General features: G+C 35.9%; 1 protein-coding gene across 7 annotated transcripts in view; it reads right to left on the bottom strand.

Moving 5' to 3' along the window:
- The window catches only part of PPP3CA (protein phosphatase 3 catalytic subunit alpha), a 325,796-nt gene that overhangs the window by 29,030 nt on the left and 276,519 nt on the right, over positions 1-20,247 (bottom strand). For all 7 annotated transcript variants that reach the window (XM_058721804.1, XM_058721802.1, XM_058721803.1 and 4 more), the window contains 2 exons: positions 6,595-6,720; positions 4,279-4,353 (listed from right to left, as the gene is read on the bottom strand). In XM_058721804.1, the coding sequence (XP_058577787.1) occupies positions 4,279-4,353; positions 6,595-6,720 (201 nt within the window). The remainder of the gene's footprint in view (positions 1-4,278; positions 4,354-6,594; positions 6,721-20,247) is intronic.

Raw genomic sequence — 20,247 nt, 5'->3', positions numbered from 1 at the left:
AGCCACAGACCAATTTAAACTAACAACTTTGTTCTGGATAGGGTATCAAGTTCTTTTATTTGTAAGGCAGAAGCTAAGGAGGAGAGATTCAGGACGTGATTTCTACTCAGCAAAAACTAGAACCAGAGGACTTACTGGCTGCTCAGATACACCAACATGTTTAACGTGATGAAACACATAACTTCTTGGAGTCAACTCAGATTAAAGGAATAGAATGAAACTGTTTTATGTGCAGTTTATTTGACTTTCATGGCCAAATAGTGCAAAAAAAAAAAAAATCTCCTTCTTTATTTTGCAGTATATTTAAACAGAACAAACTATATTCTATTTAAGTGCTGTTGTGTTAACAACAACAAAAGGCATCATGCTGTTTCAAAAAAAAAAAAAGATTTCATGCGTTGTAGCAACTGGTTGTAGAAAGTTCAAGAGGGTGAGGACAAGGCACATGTTAGTTTGAATCCAGACTCCATTACTTCACTAGCTGTGTGACCCTCAGCTTTAACCTCACCTCATCCAGTGGCGAAAGTTTCATATGTAAGATAAGAATCATCCTAGCACCTATATCAATAGGCTGTTCTGAAGTGGAGATAATATTAATCACCTAGTAAACATATATATGATAATGAAGAATTGAATGACAGTTAATAATTACAATTTTTTGCTGGTCAAAAGGGTAAACATTAGTGAAGAGTTAATACATGTAAAGGACTTGGAATAATGCCTGAGACATAAATGCTAAAGAGGAGCTGAAAGAACCTGAAGGAAAAACAAATTAATCCCATAGCTTACATTCCTCTAGGAAATGAGAAGAATCCCTATCTGCTATAGACTTTATAGACACTAAAAGGTCAACCCGAGAAGGTAAAAAGATAATCATGGGTTGTAGAGATATCATTACTACCTGTGACTTTTCAGGTGACATTGGATATGGAGCAAAATACTGAGAAGAACTAGATAAATCTCTCAGGGAGATATCCCACATCCTTTCACCCCCTGCCCTTAGAATAAAGCAGCCATTTTAAGGAAGAAGTTCAGTTAAGTTCTTTGATGGCTTCTGATTCTTGCTTTCATCTCTGTAGCCATCAAGCTCGGGAGCCTGGTAGGTAGAGCAGAAGGCCAGGCCCCAGAGAGAGACAGACTGCAAACCTCATGCAGGAGGGACTGGGAAGAATTAGAAACTTTATTCTGAGGTTGAAAATAATAGTGCACCCCTCACTCCAAAAGAAGAAACTTCAATATACTTTCTCAATAAACTGTAGTCTCAGAGAGTCAAAGAATTCTGGAAAGTTTTACAAGTTCTTCTCTGAGCACCTCTGAAGAAATTCATAGCTTTTGCATCATGTTCTAATAAGCAGTAAAGAACATTTCTTATTGTTTACTTCAAAATGTATGATGTCCTAAGTTAAACATACTTTTTACAAAAATATTTATTTATTTATTTTGGGGGGGGGGCAGAGAGAGAGGGAGACAGAGAATGCCAAGCAGGCTCTGTGCTGTCAGCTCAGAGCCTGACACGGAGCTCGATCCGATGAACCATGAGATCATGACCTGAGCCAGAAACCAAGAGGTGGACGCTTAACCAACTGAGCCACCCCAGTGCCCCAAACATATTTTTAATTAATATTTTTATTTCTTTAGATTTAAGCATGGTAGTAGAGTCAGCTTTCAGTGGTCTGCTTAGAAACAAACAAAAGTTTCTAAGTGCCTTGAAAAAAACATGCACTCTTATAATTGGAATTAACACGATTAAAAACAAATTCTGATGAGTGACTGACGATTGGAAGAAATTATTTTAAAAGCAGAGTAAGCCACAAAATATATCCTTTCATATGTAAGAGACTGAGAGGGTGGATAAAGAGAACTCCCCATTAGTGAAGTAAACACTGAGTTAGTCTTGGTAATAGTTAACTGTGCAGGAAACACCTGTACTGTTGAAATGTACAGGCATTTTGGCTATGGCACATAGTAGGTGCTCAATATATATTTGATGAGTATATGCATTAATATCTATTATAAACTTACCTATTCTGTATAACATATTACACTTTTATTATATCGCCTATATTATAATTATTGGCCAATGAACTTGACTACAATAGAGATTTGTTAACAAAGGCCTATCACCTTATTAATGCTAATTAATCTTTCTCTTGAGGAATAAAAGGAACATAGAGAAAGACATCTATTGTAAAATGTTTGTTGACTTTTAAGATACCACCAGAGAGGTATTCTTCCTTTAGAAAAAAAGACTCCATCATGATGAAAATATTATCTCTTAAATGATATCACTAAGCCTGGAAGAGTTAATAGTAGCAAACTGTGGCTATAACATAGGAAACACCTAGAATCTGGAAGAAGCAGAAAATATCCATTGAATTCTGGATATTTCAAAATATATCAATATATTTACTGAAGTAAGTTCTTACAACTATTCTTTAGCTAATTCTAACATAGTAAAAGTTTAGGCATATATTATATATTTAAAAAAATTTTAACGTTTATTTATTTTTGAGACAGAGAGAGACAGAGCATAAGCAAGGGACGGTCAGAGAGAGAGGGAGACACAGAATCCAAAGCAGGCTCCAGGCTCTGAGCTGTCAGCACAGAGCCCAACACGGGGCTCGAACTCACAGACCGCGAGATCATGACCTGAGCCGACGTCGGATGCTTAACTGACTGAGCCACCCAGGCGCCTCTATATATTTTATATTCTATTATATATAGAATTCTCTCTCCTTCCTTACATTATACATGCCCTTGAAATGTGACCTATGACTGAAGAATAGTCTATGGAGACAAACAGGCAATGACGATAGAAGTTACAGAGAGGAGTAAAACTATGAGATCATAGGAATAATTGTACACTTCACATTTACCTAAGTATATAGACTCTATTCATATGAGTGTATGAATCCTTTTATTTCATTTCTGCCTACAACATTAGGTAGTTTGCATTCGTAGATGTGACCTGCGCTAATCCAAGTAAACATCAAATCATGCCGTTTAGATGCTAACTTCCAGAAGGGGCCACATTCACCTTTCATTTGACTTAAATGCAGTTTTTAAAGGTAAACATGCTATCAGTTTAAACTTCCACAAGATCTAGTTTCTGCTGCCACCTTCACTCTTCATTTTATAATCTGTCTCATTCTATTGATTGAGCATCATCCTCTCTATCAGACTGGAACTTCATCAAGCCACAGGTCTGTCTTGCATCTTGGAATCCTGAGTTCCCTACACAGACTAGGTTTTTATCCCATGTTTATAGAAGTGGTTTGCTCTCGAACTTTCCCCTCCAACTACATTTTTGTTAGTTTCCATTCATTTTGGGGTACTTCTGTAAGATCTACAGTGAGTTTTTTCTCTCCATCTTTTTTTCACCTGATGGATCTTTCTTTCTTTCTTTTTTTTTTTTTTAATGTTTATTTATTTCTGAGAGACAGAGAGAGAGAGAAAGAGAGAGAGAGAGAGAGAGAGAGAGAGCGCAAGTGGGACAGGGGCAGAAAGAGAGGGAGACACAGAACCTGAAACAGGCTCCAAGCCCCGAGCTGTCAGCACAGAGCCTGATGTGGGGCTCGAACCCACAAACTGAGAGATCATGACCTGAGCCAAAGTCGGACACTCAACCAACTGAACGAACCACCCAGGTGCCCCAGATCTTTGTTTCTTATAGAGAAAGTGTACTCTTCAGGGGTAACCGAATACCAAACAGTATCTTAAACAATAATACAAAAGGTGCATATAGCTTATTCATTACTTATTATTATAGATATGAAAAATTATTGGTATTGACATGAATACCAACATATTAATGTGTAAATATATATATTTTTGTCATAAATATCAAAATTTGAATAACTGACAGGAACAACTTCACTAAAGGCACTTTTAGAAGTTACCCAGTAAATGGTAATATCTGCTAAAGGATTACTTTTTAAAAATTTGTTATTAAGGAGTGAAAAAAGTCACTTAGCAATGTGAGCTACTGAAAGACGGTCATTAAAATAGCTCACTATTCAACAGTGTTTTCAGAATCATGGGAAAATTCTCTCATGATGTGTGTGTGTGTGTGTGTGTGTGTGTGTGTGTGTGTGTGTTTGGTGTGTGGTTTTTTGTGTATTTCTTCAAAACAAATAGAAAATATAATATCTTCCATTCTCAATTGTATGTTATAATTTAACATAATCCAAATCTTAGAAACATATTCCTTGGGTTACCTATGAGACACCAAGTAATCACCTGGCAAATAGCATTAGCACAAAGGCTCAAGCCTCTTACCATCAAATCCATCTTCTTCTGACCCTAGTTCATCATCTGAGCAGATGTTGAGGACATTTACCAGCATTTCAGTCACTAAAAAGGAAAGGAATAAAAATTAAAAAGTCCAGATTTTCAGTTATAGCCTTAATTATTACTCTGGCATTATTAATGAGCAAGCTTAGCATTTCTTACCTATATTGTATATAGAATCTCCTGCAAAGCACTTTCTATAAAATCCTGATCATAAAACATAACCGGCTTGGTGATTCTACACAGACTATATGTTTATAAAAGTATTAGCTCATGCCTATGAAATGGTATGGTAACATTTAACTAGCTACGTCAACAGACAATGGACAAATCAGATATGTGGCTGTGAATATACTATCGATCTATGAAGGAGGAAGTGATTCCTTTTGAATTTTTATTTGTTTGTATGATGATGCTATTACATCTAGACCACACTGCAACCATCTGTTTTGCAGGGACTAAGTGAATGCTAGATCTCTCTCTCTCTCTCTCTCTCTCTCTCTCTCTCTCTCTCTCTCTCTTTTTAATTCTTTTAATCCCCCCAGAGAACCCAGCACAGTGATGGGCATGGGTTTTGTTTGAGACGAATTGCCGACTGACAAACTAATATTTGAAGTAGTTTTGAGGGTACTAACTTTAAATTTTATTTTCAAAACCTTATGAATAAAGCTTTAGTAAGTTTAAGAAGACACTTAATTGAGTAAACTTATTACAACCAGATTGTATTAAAGCGTTGTCACAGAAATTAGTACATGTTACTTTTACACTAAGGTGCACGCTATTTACATTTAACAACTTCTGAAATTAGGTTGGATTCTGTCATGAAGGTGAAAAGAAAGTGGCCTACTATTTCTTCAAGAGCTCCTTTTAAAAATCAGTGTGATTCTAGAGTGGAAAATCTATGATAAAGAGTAAATATCAATGTAACCGATATTATTCCACAGCTTCCATTTAACTATCAAAAGTGAATTATGTATACAAATATACTAATAGGTTCTTTTGTAATAGATGTTCAAAATCTGAACATTTCCTGGAAACAACCCAAGTGAAGGGTGTTCAAAGGGTTCTCAGTAGTTGTCAGGATTCACACTGCTTCTGCTTCCAGAGAAGCCAACAGAGGACAGTAACACATGGTGTGTTCTGATCAGTGTAGGGAGGTGGTGACATGGCATAGTGCTGGGAACATTTATCAGACTATTAAAATTTACTTTTGACTTATTTTGGTATCCGAAAGAAAGACTTCTTCACTGACAAATCATCACTTCACGATTTAATCATTTTAAGGAATTTAAGGGAAAAAACCCTCCATACATATTATAGGAAAATAAATACTACATTCATATATCATACACATTTATTAATACAAATAAATACATATTTCAGAAAAAATGTATAGCTTTTCTCTAAAACCCCTATAAGGGTTCTGAAACATGTGCAAACTCTTACCTTTATTCTGATGCCTATTTACCTTCTCTGGTGATGTGTCATATCATGCCTGAGTTATGACCCGGTTTGCCCCTGTTAGCCCTCCTGAACTAAATGCTTAAGCGTGAGTGCAGGACTTTCCTTGAAATTTTTGATGAGGTTTAGGTCAAAATATAAAACAAAACAAAGAAGGAAGGAAGGAAGGAAGGAAGGAAGGAAGGAAGGAAGGAAGGAAGGAAGGAAGGAAGGGAGGGAGGGAGGAAGGATGGAAGGAAGGAAGCATGGATAGGAAAAGAAGGCAAACCAATTTTGGAAAACTGGACAAGTTAATAGTCAATAACTATGTAAATGTAAATCTGTCTCATCTTGTAACACATTAATCGTCGCCAATTTGTAAAGAAGTATTTTTGTTGTTGTCGTATATATTGTCTTTTAAATTATTATGGCCATTAATCACTGTCACACAGTGATTATTATCAACATCAGAAATGTGAGAAAAGCATGGCTATCTTAACCTTTTAATTTGACAGGTAGTTTATAAAATAAAATAGCGCCTGAATTAAGATAGGAGGATAAGGGGGAAAAGTAGCCACAATAGCTTGAAGCAAGTTAAAACTACATATCTGCTATTTTTCAAAGAGTTGTAGTATTCCAATGAGATCACATAAATTCTAATGTTTCTCATTGCTCTTGTTTCCCCTTATTTCACTCATAATATTTTGTTAGCAGGATACACAGTGACACACTTTCAAATCTTTTCCCTCATGTTGCCACTTGTGACTTTTATTGGTCAGGCCAAAGTGTTTCTCTGTTTTATGGTAAAACAGTCCACATCCCCTCCCCTTCCTTCCCATATCATTGCAGGATTCCACAACACACCTTTTTCTCCAACAAAGGGCAGGGACCAAGTGAAAACATCCATGAAATTTGGAAGCCAGTATGGGTGAGGAGAACAGTTGAATTGCCTGATGTTCATGACATTGTTCTCATACTTCAATACTGCAGCTGAAAACAACAAGAACAAAGACATTAGGTTTACGTGTAATATTTCTACTTCTCCATATGGCCTCAGCTGATCAAGAAAATTAAACTGTGTGACTTTAGGTCCAAAATATCAACGCCAGTAGCTTAATCAGTCATGAATGTATACACGACTCAGGAATTAAACTATACTCAATGTAATATGAAACTGCACAATATATGAATGCTAAATATGAAATGGCATTACAGTTTGGCAAATATTTATATAAAACAGTTAATCAAATGTCTATCAGGAATTGGTCAAGCTCCTCTTACAGCCAAGAATATTCTAGTCTTATTTAACAGTTGATGACCCTAATAAAAGTGGTATAGCTAAATCATTTTCACAATTTAATAATCTCCTCAAATATTTGAACAGAATTTACTTCTATGTTTTCAAAGAAAGCATGCATTTTCCATTAGAACTCACAATGGTTGTACACAGTAGTTGAAATTAGACTGCATTCTTGACTTAATAAAATAAAATGTTTGGATTGGATCTTACATAAAATAATATACTGGTATCTGACTTCACTCATGACTTCTGGAAAGGAATCACCATCCATGACTTAGGAAATGAATCTACCCTTTTCACTCTGCTTTGTATAGTGTCTGTAGGTTAGATACACAGTCACAGAGAAAGCTATGGTTGCAGAGATCCTAAGATCATTGCTGGTCTCACTTCTAACCAGACTCAGAAATTCAAATTCATTCCAAAGCAATCCCAATACAAGGTTAACAGGTCTCTGTGAGTCCCTTCCTTCCTTTCTTCTTCCCTTCCTTCCTTCCTTCCTTCCTTCCTTCCTTCCTTCCTTCCTTCCTTCCTTCCCTCTTCTTTCTTTCTTTCTTTCTTTCTTTCTTTCTTTCTTTCTTTCTTTCTTTCTTTCTTTCTTTCTTTCTTTCTTTCTTATTTCAATTTTGGGGCTTCTGGGTGGTTCAGTTGGTTAAGCATCTGACTCTTGATTTCAGCTCAGGTCATGATCTCACAGTTCATGGAATGAAGCCCCGCATTGGGCTCTGCACTGACAGCACAAACCCGGCTTGGGATTCTCTCTCCCTCTCTCTCTGGCCCTCCCCCACTCATGCTCTTTCTCTCAAAATACATAAATAAACTTAAAAAAGAAGATTTCGTTTTGAAGTAATCTCTACACCCAACAAGGGGCTCGAAATTATAACCCCATGATCAGGAGTTGCATGTTCTACCAACTGAGCCAGCCAAGCACCCCTCTGTGAGTACTTTCAATTTAGGAAGAGCTACTTGTTTTAATGGCATCATCTATTCTATGGATAGACAAACAATTTTAAGTTGTGGGAAATTCTCAAGTTGAGTTTAAAACTTCTTTACCACTCAGTGATCCTAATTCTGCCTTCTGGATAGATACAGAACAAGTATACTTCTGATTCTAAATGACCATCTTTTAAATACGAATCACAATACTCTTGCATCATACCTTCTTAAACTTTGGTAAGATTTTGCTTTTATTATCGTCTCATGGCATAATTAGCATCACATTAGTGGAAATTATTGAACAGATCCTAGATGATGTCAAACGGGTTTTTTCTTGTTTTGTTTAGGCTTTTAAAACATAGAGAAAGCAATCATTTCAATACTTTATGTTGTAGCTTGTGATTACAGGTAAGAGATCAAAGATAGCTCTTCGAAATCTAGTTTTTGAAAAGCTACCAAACGTTTACTGCTTTCGAGCCTTAATGTCTGCATTAATATCTTAACTTCTTACTTACCAATATCTTTAACATAGCATTGCTTTCCTAACCGTGTTTGCTCTTCCACCGGGAATATTTTCTTAGAAACCTCTAAATACCCCAGGTTTTCTATCCTATGGTGTCGAACCCAGACTGTATCCCTTCAGTGAAATCTTTTCTGATTTCTTCTAGCGGATCTAATCTCAACCTTCCTCTGCATTCCAAAAGCTCTTGACTTAAACATCTATACTGCATTTATTATTTGATATTGACCATAGCCATTGTGTATATATATATATATATATATATATATATATATATATATGCATGCCAAACTTCTATATCTTTAGGGACAAGTATCATACAACGGGCTTTATATTTCTTTGTGCTTCACATACTACCTTCTCAGTATAAATGCTCAGAAGCTAAGGATTCATCTTCCTATTTCTCTTACAATTTTTTTTTTTTTAAGAAAATTCTTCCTAATCCCTTTGGCTCTTCTTCATATGAGAGGGCTTTTCGTCCCTTTCCTTCTTCCTGCTCATCCTTATTCTGGATGCATGCCACATTGGCAATGTCCCTGTAAAAGTGTGGCCCAGAATGAAGATAAGTTTTTTGGTGGGTTTAACCAACACAGAATATGAGGAGGATATATAGTTTTTTGTAATGTGGATACTATATATATCATATTGCAGCCTAATAATATGTTGGTGTTGTCAGCAGCTTGCAGTTAACTAAAATCATACTTGAGAACAGTATGGTCTTTGCTTCAAAACATATTTCTGGCTCACCAGCACAGTTCCAGGGAACAGAATCACTACACTTTGGGGACAAGAAATGCAGATAGTGCAGTCACTGACATGGAAGGAATTAATATCGTCTTCCCACAGACTGCTGAATCCTTCATATATACCTGTAACCCCATTCTTCTTTAAATTATCCTATCATTTATGCCATAAGACACTTAACCTAAGGATACATTCATATAGTATTAAAGCCATGCAAAATGAAAAAAAAAAATCATGGCAAATTACCATACAAATATCTCTGATCTGCCAGATGGAAAAGGTGAAGTATTTCCCACCTTTGCTAAGTACTACCTGAATACTGGCTCCATTTAAATGGTCTTTACTATTTTTGGATATAGCATATTCATAGCAGGAGTATGTTCTCATGTCTTCAAAAGATCTTTAAGGTTCTAATCTTTTTGAAGAGCAATGTCTCCTGTGAGCTTCCCCCGCTTTTTATCTGGCATTAGATTGGTGCAGCAGGAGGAAGGAAAATAGATGTGAAAACTAACCTTGGGCAAATAACCTCTCCAAATGCCCTGGCAGAAAGGGAGAGATTCTATAGAATATGTCATTTAGTCCTTACTACAAATCTGAGAGGCAGGTGTGACTGCCGTTACGTTATAATCCAAGGAACGGAAGTTGAGAAATGAAATGGCCTGCTCAACATCATTCAATGAGCAACTGAAAGATAGGACTCATATTTAAACTCAGGTTTTACTGACATCAAACCCATCCCCTCTCCACCAGTCCCTCTGTCTCTTATAAATTATAAATGGATGAATTCTAGTCTTAGCTGTTATACTAACTTAACCTTGAATATAGTATTCATAATTAAAGATGTTTTAGCTTTTGCCAAAATCATATTTGAGAAAAATGAAATACGATGAAAATTTACAAGTGAGGGTATGGCTTGCTCAATAGATAACACAGAGGTTCTGTTTTGGAGCTGGTGAGATAAAGCATTTCTTCATTCGACGCTGACTCAATATAATTTATCTGAGTGCCTACTGATAAAGCAGGAATTTTTCCAGATTTTATTTTTGTTTATTGACAGCAGAAATAATAAATTGTCAAAGTAGCTACATTTACTAAGCATCTGCTATATATCAGGCATTATATTTGGTCTTTTACAAAACGTAATCACAAATCTTCACAATAGCCCTCAAAACTAGTTCTTATTTGCATTTCAAAAATAAGCAAACAGAGAGGTTATTTGCCCAAGGTCACACTTAAGAAGCAGTTAAATTCAGTTCTGGTCTGAGTCTAAATTCCCCGATCTTTCTAGTATTCCATGATATTCTCACCCCAACTGCATAAACTGTTCATTGCCTGCCAAGTTTTGAATACAGATTCTCCTTCCACATTTATTCTTTGTAAAAAAGAGCACTAGACTGGAAGGCCAGGAGCCCAGACTGCTAGATGGGTTCTGTCATTAAGTACTCACAAGACCCGAGGTCACTTAAAGTGTTTAGATTTCAATTACCTCACCTAACTTCATGGATTTATCTAGATAATTTATATGACCACTTCCAGATCTGAATGATAACAAACTTCTGGAACAAAGACCTCATCATTAATGCAATGAATAATATTCTCAGTAATTCTAGAGACTATTTATAGAACGTTTTTCTACTTCTCTATAGGTTAGAGAAAAGAATAACTTAAAAATACAAATACACCAATATATATATTCTTTTTTCTTCAGCAGCATAAGGTATTCACTCAAAGATACTTCCTGAATAACCTTACATTAATAAGTTACTCATAAATTTTTATGTTTTTTGTATAATACATATATGTGTATATATGTGTGTGTGTGTGTGTATATATATATATATATATATATATATATCTATCATAAAAGTACATGAAAAAAACCCTTAATCTAAAACAGTCCCAAATATCTACAGTCACGAAATTCACAGTTAACATTTCATCTTCCACCTCCCACATCCACATCCACCCCTGCCACCTGCCTCTAACTGTCACTGGGATTACAAAACTCAACTAGAGCCCTAACAGTGTGCTGTTCTCTGAAGTACTTGAAAGACATTTATCTCCAGTGCAATATAAATAATACAAGTGGTTGTGCTTCAAGAATCACTCGAGACCAACTCCTGAGACCTTGTCTGAGAAATAGAGAAAGAACAAAGCCTACTATCAAGAAATCTCGCCATTATACTGGTAATTATACATGACCTCCTGTCATTTAACAATTGCATCAGAGGCCTACAGAGAGATTATGACATATATACAAGGCCATGTTATTAACCAAATTCAGAGCTGACCAGACAGTCTAGAAACAAGTGCTCTTCTTTTGCACATGTGCTTGTGAAAAATAGCCAGAAAAAAAATTGATATAATGGAAAGAATACTAATTTCCATAAACCTGGAGGCCTGACTGCTTATTCTTTCTCTGATGTCAAAGTTATGGCCTTAAAGTTATGCAATTACTTGGTCTAATCATTTTTACTGCACCTGTAGAACCCTATACAAACAAACATGTAAGCCATGTTGTGTATGAGATATAAAATCCATAATCAAGGGACAGCTCCTACCTGAAAATAGGGAAGGGCCACTTGAACTCTTTTATTTCTAATGACACAATTAGGTACAGCAAATAGACTGAAACTCAAGGAATAGAATTCATTCCTCTGTCTACCATATGATGCAATAAAATGCTAGGCCATATCCAAATCTGTAAATTAAAGGGCTCTCCCCTACATTAAAATTTGAGATTTTGATGAGACACAAAAACCTGTATTTCATAAAAACTTGGAAATATTGCTCAACACCTTCTTTACAACTGCCATCACCAGGGAGGAGGATGATAGGACAATGAGTAAGATATAGAGATAGAGATAGAGATAGAGATAGAGATAGAGATAGAGATATATATAGATATATAGATAGATATAAATATCCAAAGAGAGCTTCTAACTTAAAAGAAGTTATCAAAATATTGCTAGCAAGGGGCATGAAAACCATAGGCTCAACACATTTCAAGTGGATTTCAAGAAGAACACAAAGTTCCTTTCTGAAAGTCTTTAGATTAGAATGTAACACTCCCAACATACCTCACTCAGGTTTCTCAACATTACCAGGGTTGTTTTCAATAGAGGGGAGAGAGGTCAAAAGAATGGAAATAATGAATTCTAATAACATTTTTCATCTCCTTAGCTCTAATTGGCCATGCACTCCCATCTTCAAAAGATGGGGCAGAGGGATAGAAAAGAAAGGTGAAAAGGAAGCAAATGGCAGCATTCCAGAATCATAATCCATCCAGAAATAGAAAAAAGAAAGGAAGAAAGAAAGAAAGAAAGAAAGAAAGAAAGAAAGAAAGAAAGAAAGAAAGAAAGAAAGAAAGAAAAAGTGTAATAGACTCAGGATTTTTTTTCCCTTTCAGTTCTGTCACTTGTAGACGATAGATACCCCAGCAGGAAAACCCCCATCATGTTCTTTTGGCAAAGTCCTACCATCACAGAAGGAGACATGATGGCTTGATGGATAAAATTCTTGAAATTGGACCTATACACTCATAATATCCTTTACCAATATTTTAAGATTATGCCATATACTGCATGAAAGGATTTATTTGATTCTGGGAGAGATGCTGTACATTTTCTAAAACTGTATTTTCCAATAAAGATTACCATTTTAAGGTATAATCTTCTTTGAAGATTTTGTGAAGATATATATCTATAATATATCTACATATATACACAGTTTTTGTAGTTCAAATTATAGCATCTATAAGCACAATCTTGGTGATTTCTTCCATTTTGAAACCTCATTTCTAACTCCTGTGTCTTTTTTATCTTTCCCTGAATGTCCTGTACTTGCCCAGTGTATTCTGTTTTAAAAAGATTATTTTTATTATTATTACTAGTGACTTAGTTTAAGGGAAATTTATTAACTCATGAGGATTACTGTATTTGGTGAGCAAGGACTACACTTATAACTCACTTTTACTCTATAGCTCATAAGATTGAGAACAAAGTAAGTGTTTAAGTCTTTTATAAAGACAGATTTCAAGTTTTCTTTTAAGCTGCTTGATTCAGTACTTCACATAGGGTCTTTCACAGGCAAATTCTCAATAACTTCCGTGTAATGACTGAATTTAATCAACCTGAAATATTTTATCATTAATAACCACAAACAGTAGGTATATATAATTTCCCTGAAGCTGTGAACTAAGGATTTTGTGTTTATCAAGATACACACATGTGTGTTACTATATATAATCCTCTTATCCACACATCTAGTCCCTGCCTGCTTCTCCTTCCTTGTACATGTATCCTTCATGGCACCTTGTTAACTTTGCTACAAGTGACCTACCTACAATTTGGATGATAGTATCTTCCTTACATGGAGGAAAGAGACGGTACCAAATATATCTATGAAATAATATGAGCCAATTTTATAATTATATGTGCATGTGTGTGTTACATATTTCTCCTTTTGATATTGCATTAGTAAATTTTGAACCAGCTCATTATTTAAATATAGAATTTTGGGTAAAGTCAATAAAAGGAAGATGATGGAAGGGATGAAGAAGGCAAAGATCTCTCTTTTTCTTTTAGTGCTTTGTACCATACCTGGCACATGGCTGATGTTTAATAATGTTGGCTGAAGAAAGGATCTAAGGAAAGGAAATAGAGAAAGGAAGGACAAGATGGAGAAAGACAGGAAGGACAAAAGGAAGGCAAGCAGGCAAAGAAAAAGTAAAAACAAAAACAAAAACAATTTCAAAAACATAAAACATATAACTTCCTAGGACACTAAAAGTGTAACTAACAACACATGAACAGTCTGAAGGATACATGTTGGAATTTAGGAGAAAGACAAAAATGTCACTTCAGATGCTAACTCCATTTTAAAATTGTAAAAGAGTCTCTAAAATAGACAAGAATGGAAAAAACATTGGCCCTGCCACATTATAACTGTGTAAACTTATGCAAGTATTACTCCTTGTGTGAGCTTTACCTCCAAAAATGGCAAAATAGGAATAATTACTATTATTTTGAAAGTATGGTGTTCAAATACAATAATACATGGGATTAATATCCATGATAATATGTAATCACAAAAACTACTTGGCAACTGAAAAACAGAAGTATCAAGATGCAGTTTCAAGTTCTTCAAGGAAGGGATGGCTATCTATTTTTGACACTTTTCCATTTTATAATTCCCACCTAAAGTGTCATATCCAAATACTAACACCCAGAGAGTCTGGGCCAGAAACTGATCCTTAGAAGTAGCTCAAGTCCAGTGAAACACAGAACTGTTTCTAACATTACAATTTCACACGGAGAATTTGAATTTCGATTCAGTATTTTTTGCTAAGTCAATAAGAAAGAACTAGTTATGAGTTTTAGCTTTAAGTTCTAATCTGTGTTATTATAATGCTAACATAAGATTTATGCCACCTTAGTAAATGAGAGAGAGAAAGAGGTTTAGCTGAAGCTTTGAACTGCTGGAGAAGATGGCATGGACATAGGAAACACTGTACCCATGCTTGGCTTCCATTCAATGAAGTCAATACATACCAGCTCCAAGTGCATAACACAGGTACCCTGGTGGGAGGTACCTTGAAAACTGGTGGTATCTGCATGCAATCACAAAACACCTTTTTCACCTTCAAGGTTGTACTTGATATCAAGCCCTGAGCTGTAACTTGCAAAGTTCTAGGTTGTTCCTTGGCACTGAGTTAATATTAAACCCACACGCTTGATATTTTCTGTGGAAAGTAATATCACGCAGACTTTTTGACATTGTCATGGTAAAGTCTCTTGTAGATCTAGAATTTCTAGATATTGAATAGCAAGGGATAAGCCATTCATTGGTGTCTTCAACATTATCTAGATTGTCCCTGTCTTTCCTCCTATGAAATGCTTTACAAAGAATTCGATTTCTACAGAATCTTCTAACCGTCTGTCAGAAAATGGAATACAACACCTCAGGATGCATCCTCCAGCTGGTCTTATTCAAGGGGCAGTAGTAGAGTACTGCCGATAAAGCTGTGTGAAGGATTTAGCCTTGTTCCAGATCCTGTCTTCATCCCCATTTAAGGGCTTATAGAACTTGGAGAGCCAAATCCTTCAATTCTACGGGCAGCCCTTTGTAAAAAGCAAGGATTATCTCCTTCATGGAGTTATTACTTAGGGAAGTTCCACGATTACTTAACTGCCAAACTTTATAACTATGCAGCAGCGACAGTTACAACATCAAGAAGTTCACTTGTTACAGCAAAGATACAGAGTGTGCATTCAATTAAAATATATACTCAGGGTAATTCTTAGATATTAAATCTTGATAGATTTTCCATTTTGCCCTCTGTCCCATTAATTAAACGTTGAAATGTAAGCAAGTTGATGACTGGACTAAAACTAATCTCTTTAGAAAGTGGCCTCCAGCAATGACAGTTTGACAGTGGAGCTGAATGTACAAAAAGCAAAAGTCTAAGCGCCTAAGGGACACTTTTTAAAGAGAGAGATTAATTATTTAGTTTAGAATAACATAAAAGATGCCCCGCTCTTTTAACAACGTATATATTTGAATGTATAACATTCACGTAATATTAAAGGGATAATAAATGACTCTTCACTCCCAAAGCTCTTTTTTTTTTTTTTTTTTTTTTCTTATTGAAGAACAGTTAGTCATCTACATAATGGAGCCATGAGTTGAATAGGGATTCGGTGGAAACATCACCCCGAATGCCTCAGATAACAAAGCTGACCTAGAAGACAGAGGTTAACTTGCAAGCACTGAAACTCAGTCAGCTGAGTTTCAATCTCAGTGCTATTCCCTGATAAGATTGTGTGAACCATGGGGAAAGCAGGCATCCCCTCTGTGCCCCAGGTTTTCATTAATAAATCAAGATTAGAATGTAATGCACAAAGTATTGAAAGATTACATGCATTGACACATGGAAACTGAGAGCAGGTTCTAGAACAAGATAAATGTTCCATTATTATTATTATTATTATTATTATTATTATTAATCATTTGCTACTTGCATGAATAAAGAAAATAACATTTGTATACATGCTATCCCAACTGCCCAACTGAAAGGAAATATTTACATTTACTAAATATACTATTACCAACCTAAGACTTTAAAGAAAACATATCAAAGTTGTAGCAGTCAAGGTGACAATGATAATGATAATGGTAGAAGAAATTATAATCATAGTTAGATTAATTCCATATATTAAAGAGTCCTTTATATAAAAGGGAGAGAAAAGGGATATTCCACTAAAACCTCTCTGCAGTTAATCTTATCCATTCATCTCAGAGAGATGTGAACTAATCAAAAATTCCTACCCAAAAGTCCTCCTCAGCCTAAATGTCTACATAAATTTATTTTCTACTACTTCATACTGATAATACAAAAAGTTAATGCTAAGAGTTTTCTTCATGTTTTCTGCTTTGATCCTTTGTAGTTTGTAGATTCCGTATCATTTTTTGGGAGACTGTCCTTGGTTTAATGGTCACTATAAAGAAATTATCTTCCCATTGTGTGTAATTCAATATTCATTGGGGTAAAGAATAAAAATGTGTATTAAATAAATGGAGAAATTACTATTTTTCATAGGAGTTATTTTACTTATTGTTTTCCTTTAGTAACAACAAGAAAAACACGTAGCCTACAATTTTTTTGGAAATATCAAATAACAAAATGCTACCGTGAATGTGCATTTACGTTTCCTATATGAAAAAAGTGATCTGAGCAAACAGTTGCTCAAGACCAATTAAGAGGATCTTTAGAATTGATATGATGGCAGGAAAAAAGTACCAGCTGGGAAAACTCTTGCCGTTGAACAAAAGCTCTGGATTAATTTTATCTAACTTATAAAGCACTAGTGATCATATTTATGCCTGTGGTTATAAAGACCCAAAATATGTTTTAAAAATGTTTATGTCAATGCTAAAGATTATTCCCATGGTTAAGATCAGCCTCAAACTCTACAGAAATGGCTTCTTGCTTATAAAATGTAAGCAATTTTGTAGGGAAGTAATCTTTTTGGCATGCTGTGAAGAAACAAGCTAAGATGCTAACTTAGGGTTACCTGGGCATGAATTCTACTCCATTCCAGAGACTGCCCCCCTCCCCCTATTTCCTTTTCCCACCCAGGATAAGGATCTGAACTAGTTGATTCTGCACTTGGCTCCTGACTCAGGCAGGGACCACCTATCACTAAGTTTGCACATATGATTCTGGAATACTGAAACAAGGTCCTGACATGACAGAGCAGTGCTGCAGTACAGGAATGAGGTTCTCAGGCCTGGCAGCCTACGGTGCTGATGGTGTCACTGAAGGCTGCGTGCTCCAGCTAGACATCAGGGGACTAGGACAAGCTGGCCTCAGAGAGGTTGCATTTGCTCCTGCGTGTCCACATCATGACTGCCAATAAGATTCTTACCTTGTTTTTTTTTTTTTTTTATTATTGGCAATTAAGTCCTCTCTTTACAATGGTATGCCAAGCTGTAAAGTATCTTTTTATTTATAAATGGTATCCTTCTGAAGTCCCTGACTACATTTTGAAGGAAAATATTTGAGGATGTTGACTCCGCCAAGTTTTGGTGGGGCTAAAATGCTTTTTAAAAGCAATTCTATCAATTTGTCTCATTTAAAAGTCCAAACCATCATAATACATTTCTTTTCCCAGCCCAAAAGGGTAGACTTTAGCATTTTAGCAAACGATGCTCTTGTCGTCTTATCCTTGAAACCCAATTTTGTACCTCTCTCTTCCTTAACCGACTTTAACACTGAATTGATTTTTTTCCTTGTGGTCATTTTTAATCTTTGGTCTTAATTGGTAAATTAGTTTGGTTGCCATTTAGGCTTTTCTTCTCAAATCCAAAATACAGTTCATTTGATAAGTTTTATTTGATTACTTAATTTTACTGTGAGTAGCTTTTCCTGGAACTGAGTTATATAGCCCTGAATGTATATTTGCATTTCTCGATATCCGAATCACATATCCATCCACCCATCCACTCCTGCACCCATATGACAACTCATCTGGACCACAGAGAACAGGCGCCACATGGTAACTTTGTGTAATTTACTTTAGATTTTTCTGAAGCACAGGTGTACCACTATAGAGATAAAGGATTTAACTGTTTACATCAACGCTTAAAACACATTATTCCAGAGGTTCGTTATATTTTTTGGCCAAACTGAGTTGTTTAAAGCAGAGTTCACATCTACCACTGTATTTCTTGATATTGACATATTTTACTAAGATTGCTTAAATGTCACTTTTGTCAGTTAAGCTTATTATTATTATTTGGTCTCCGTGGACTAATTTCCACTTTCACTCAATACCATTCTTTTGTTTGGAGTATTTTCCAAGTATATTTGAATAATTTTTGATGGAATTCTTTATTTAATGTCTATCCCACTACCAAATTATAAACCCCACTAGAGTGAAGACAATTTCCATCTTATTTATTTTATACTCCCAGCACCTGGCATGGTGCTTGGTATACAGTAAGTTCTCAATAAAGATTTGTTGCATTGTTGAGTGGGTGAGATTGAAGTCATTTTTATAGGTGGCATATTATTATTTTTAGTTTGTTTTAATTAATTTATTTATTTTGAGAGAGAGAGAATGAGAGTGGGGCAAGGGCAGACAGGAAGAAAGAGAGAGAGAAGCCCAAGCAGGCTCCACACAGTCAATGCAGGGCCTGATACAGGGCTCAAACTCGTGAACTGTGAGATCATACCCCGAGCCGTAATCAAGAGTCGTACATGTAACCAACTGAGCCCAGGTGGCATATCATTTTAAAAGGAAGAAGAAGGAGGAGGAGGAGGAGGAGGAGGAAGAGGAGAAGGAATTAGGGGAGGAGGAGTTAGAAGCGGGAGGGGGAGGAGAGGGAGAAGGAGCACAGCAGCAGATATGTGCATGTGTCATTTCTACAGTTTTCTTCTGTTTGGTGTATTTGGGTAATTATGAAATTGCTTTACCCTTAGGGCTACAGATTGAGAAAATTCAGATGTGCAAAGTGCTCTGCAAATGTTTCACTCCAATTTGGAAAGGGTATCAGAACGGGTTGCAACAGTAATTTAAAATGAGACGGAGTTCTGTGGGTCAATACTGGTAGAGTAACTTTTGAGCACTGTCTTGCTATTTGATTGATCGAAGAAAGAAAAATGCATCATTCAACACAGGTGTTGAAGGCCTACCATGCATAATGCAGGCTACTGGGCTTTACAATGTATATCAACAAGCCCCTGCTTCAAACTGATTATAATCTGATTGAGAAGTTATAGGAATGCTAACTGTAGGAAAAGCTAACTAGAAAAGAAAAATAATCGATGAGTACAAGGGCAAATGATTGCTATTTCAGGCATTCAGAGAAGGACTACCAAAAGAAGTCTGCATAGAAACAGCCTGGTGGGTCTAGGCCATTTAGACGAGCAGAAAAAGGGAGACAAGTAATCTAAATGAAAAAAAAAAAAAAAAAGTTATGTGGGCAAAGACGCAATGGAAGGGACAGCCAAATGGAAGGGATAGTCACTGCGTTCAGGACAACGAGTAGAACAATTTGGCTCAAGTAAAGGGTTCACCCAAAGAGAAGCAGAGAGATGGGTATTGAGGTAGATCGAGCCATAAAGTGAAACTATAAGAGTCTGAGGAGGACTGTATCATCTGTCAGTTTCCCTGAAGCCACTGACAGGTGGCATAATGATAGCAACATAAAATATTCAATGATGATAATATCTTAATACCTCACAGCATTTTGTTTCAGAGTAATTTCATCTATTATTCACAAAAGAAATTTTTTTCTCGTTTTGAAGAGATGTCACGGCATATCAATAAATGTAAATGAGCTAGCTGTTTAATAGCAGAGCTATGATTCAAATCTACATCTTCTGCCCTGGCATGTTACAAGAGTAAGCAGGAGTTGTCAGAGTGAGGAAAGAGACGCCAGGGGAGTTGTTCCCTGTGTTATGCAGACCGGAAAGGATAAGAACCACATGAATTCGTGTGGGTTACCCCAAAGG

This window comes from Neofelis nebulosa, chromosome 3 (genome assembly GCF_028018385.1).
Source record: "Neofelis nebulosa isolate mNeoNeb1 chromosome 3, mNeoNeb1.pri, whole genome shotgun sequence".
Classification (NCBI taxonomy): Eukaryota; Metazoa; Chordata; class Mammalia; order Carnivora; family Felidae; genus Neofelis; species Neofelis nebulosa.
The sequence above is the reverse complement of the archived record's forward strand: the minus strand, read 5'-3'. Positions and strand labels throughout refer to the sequence as shown.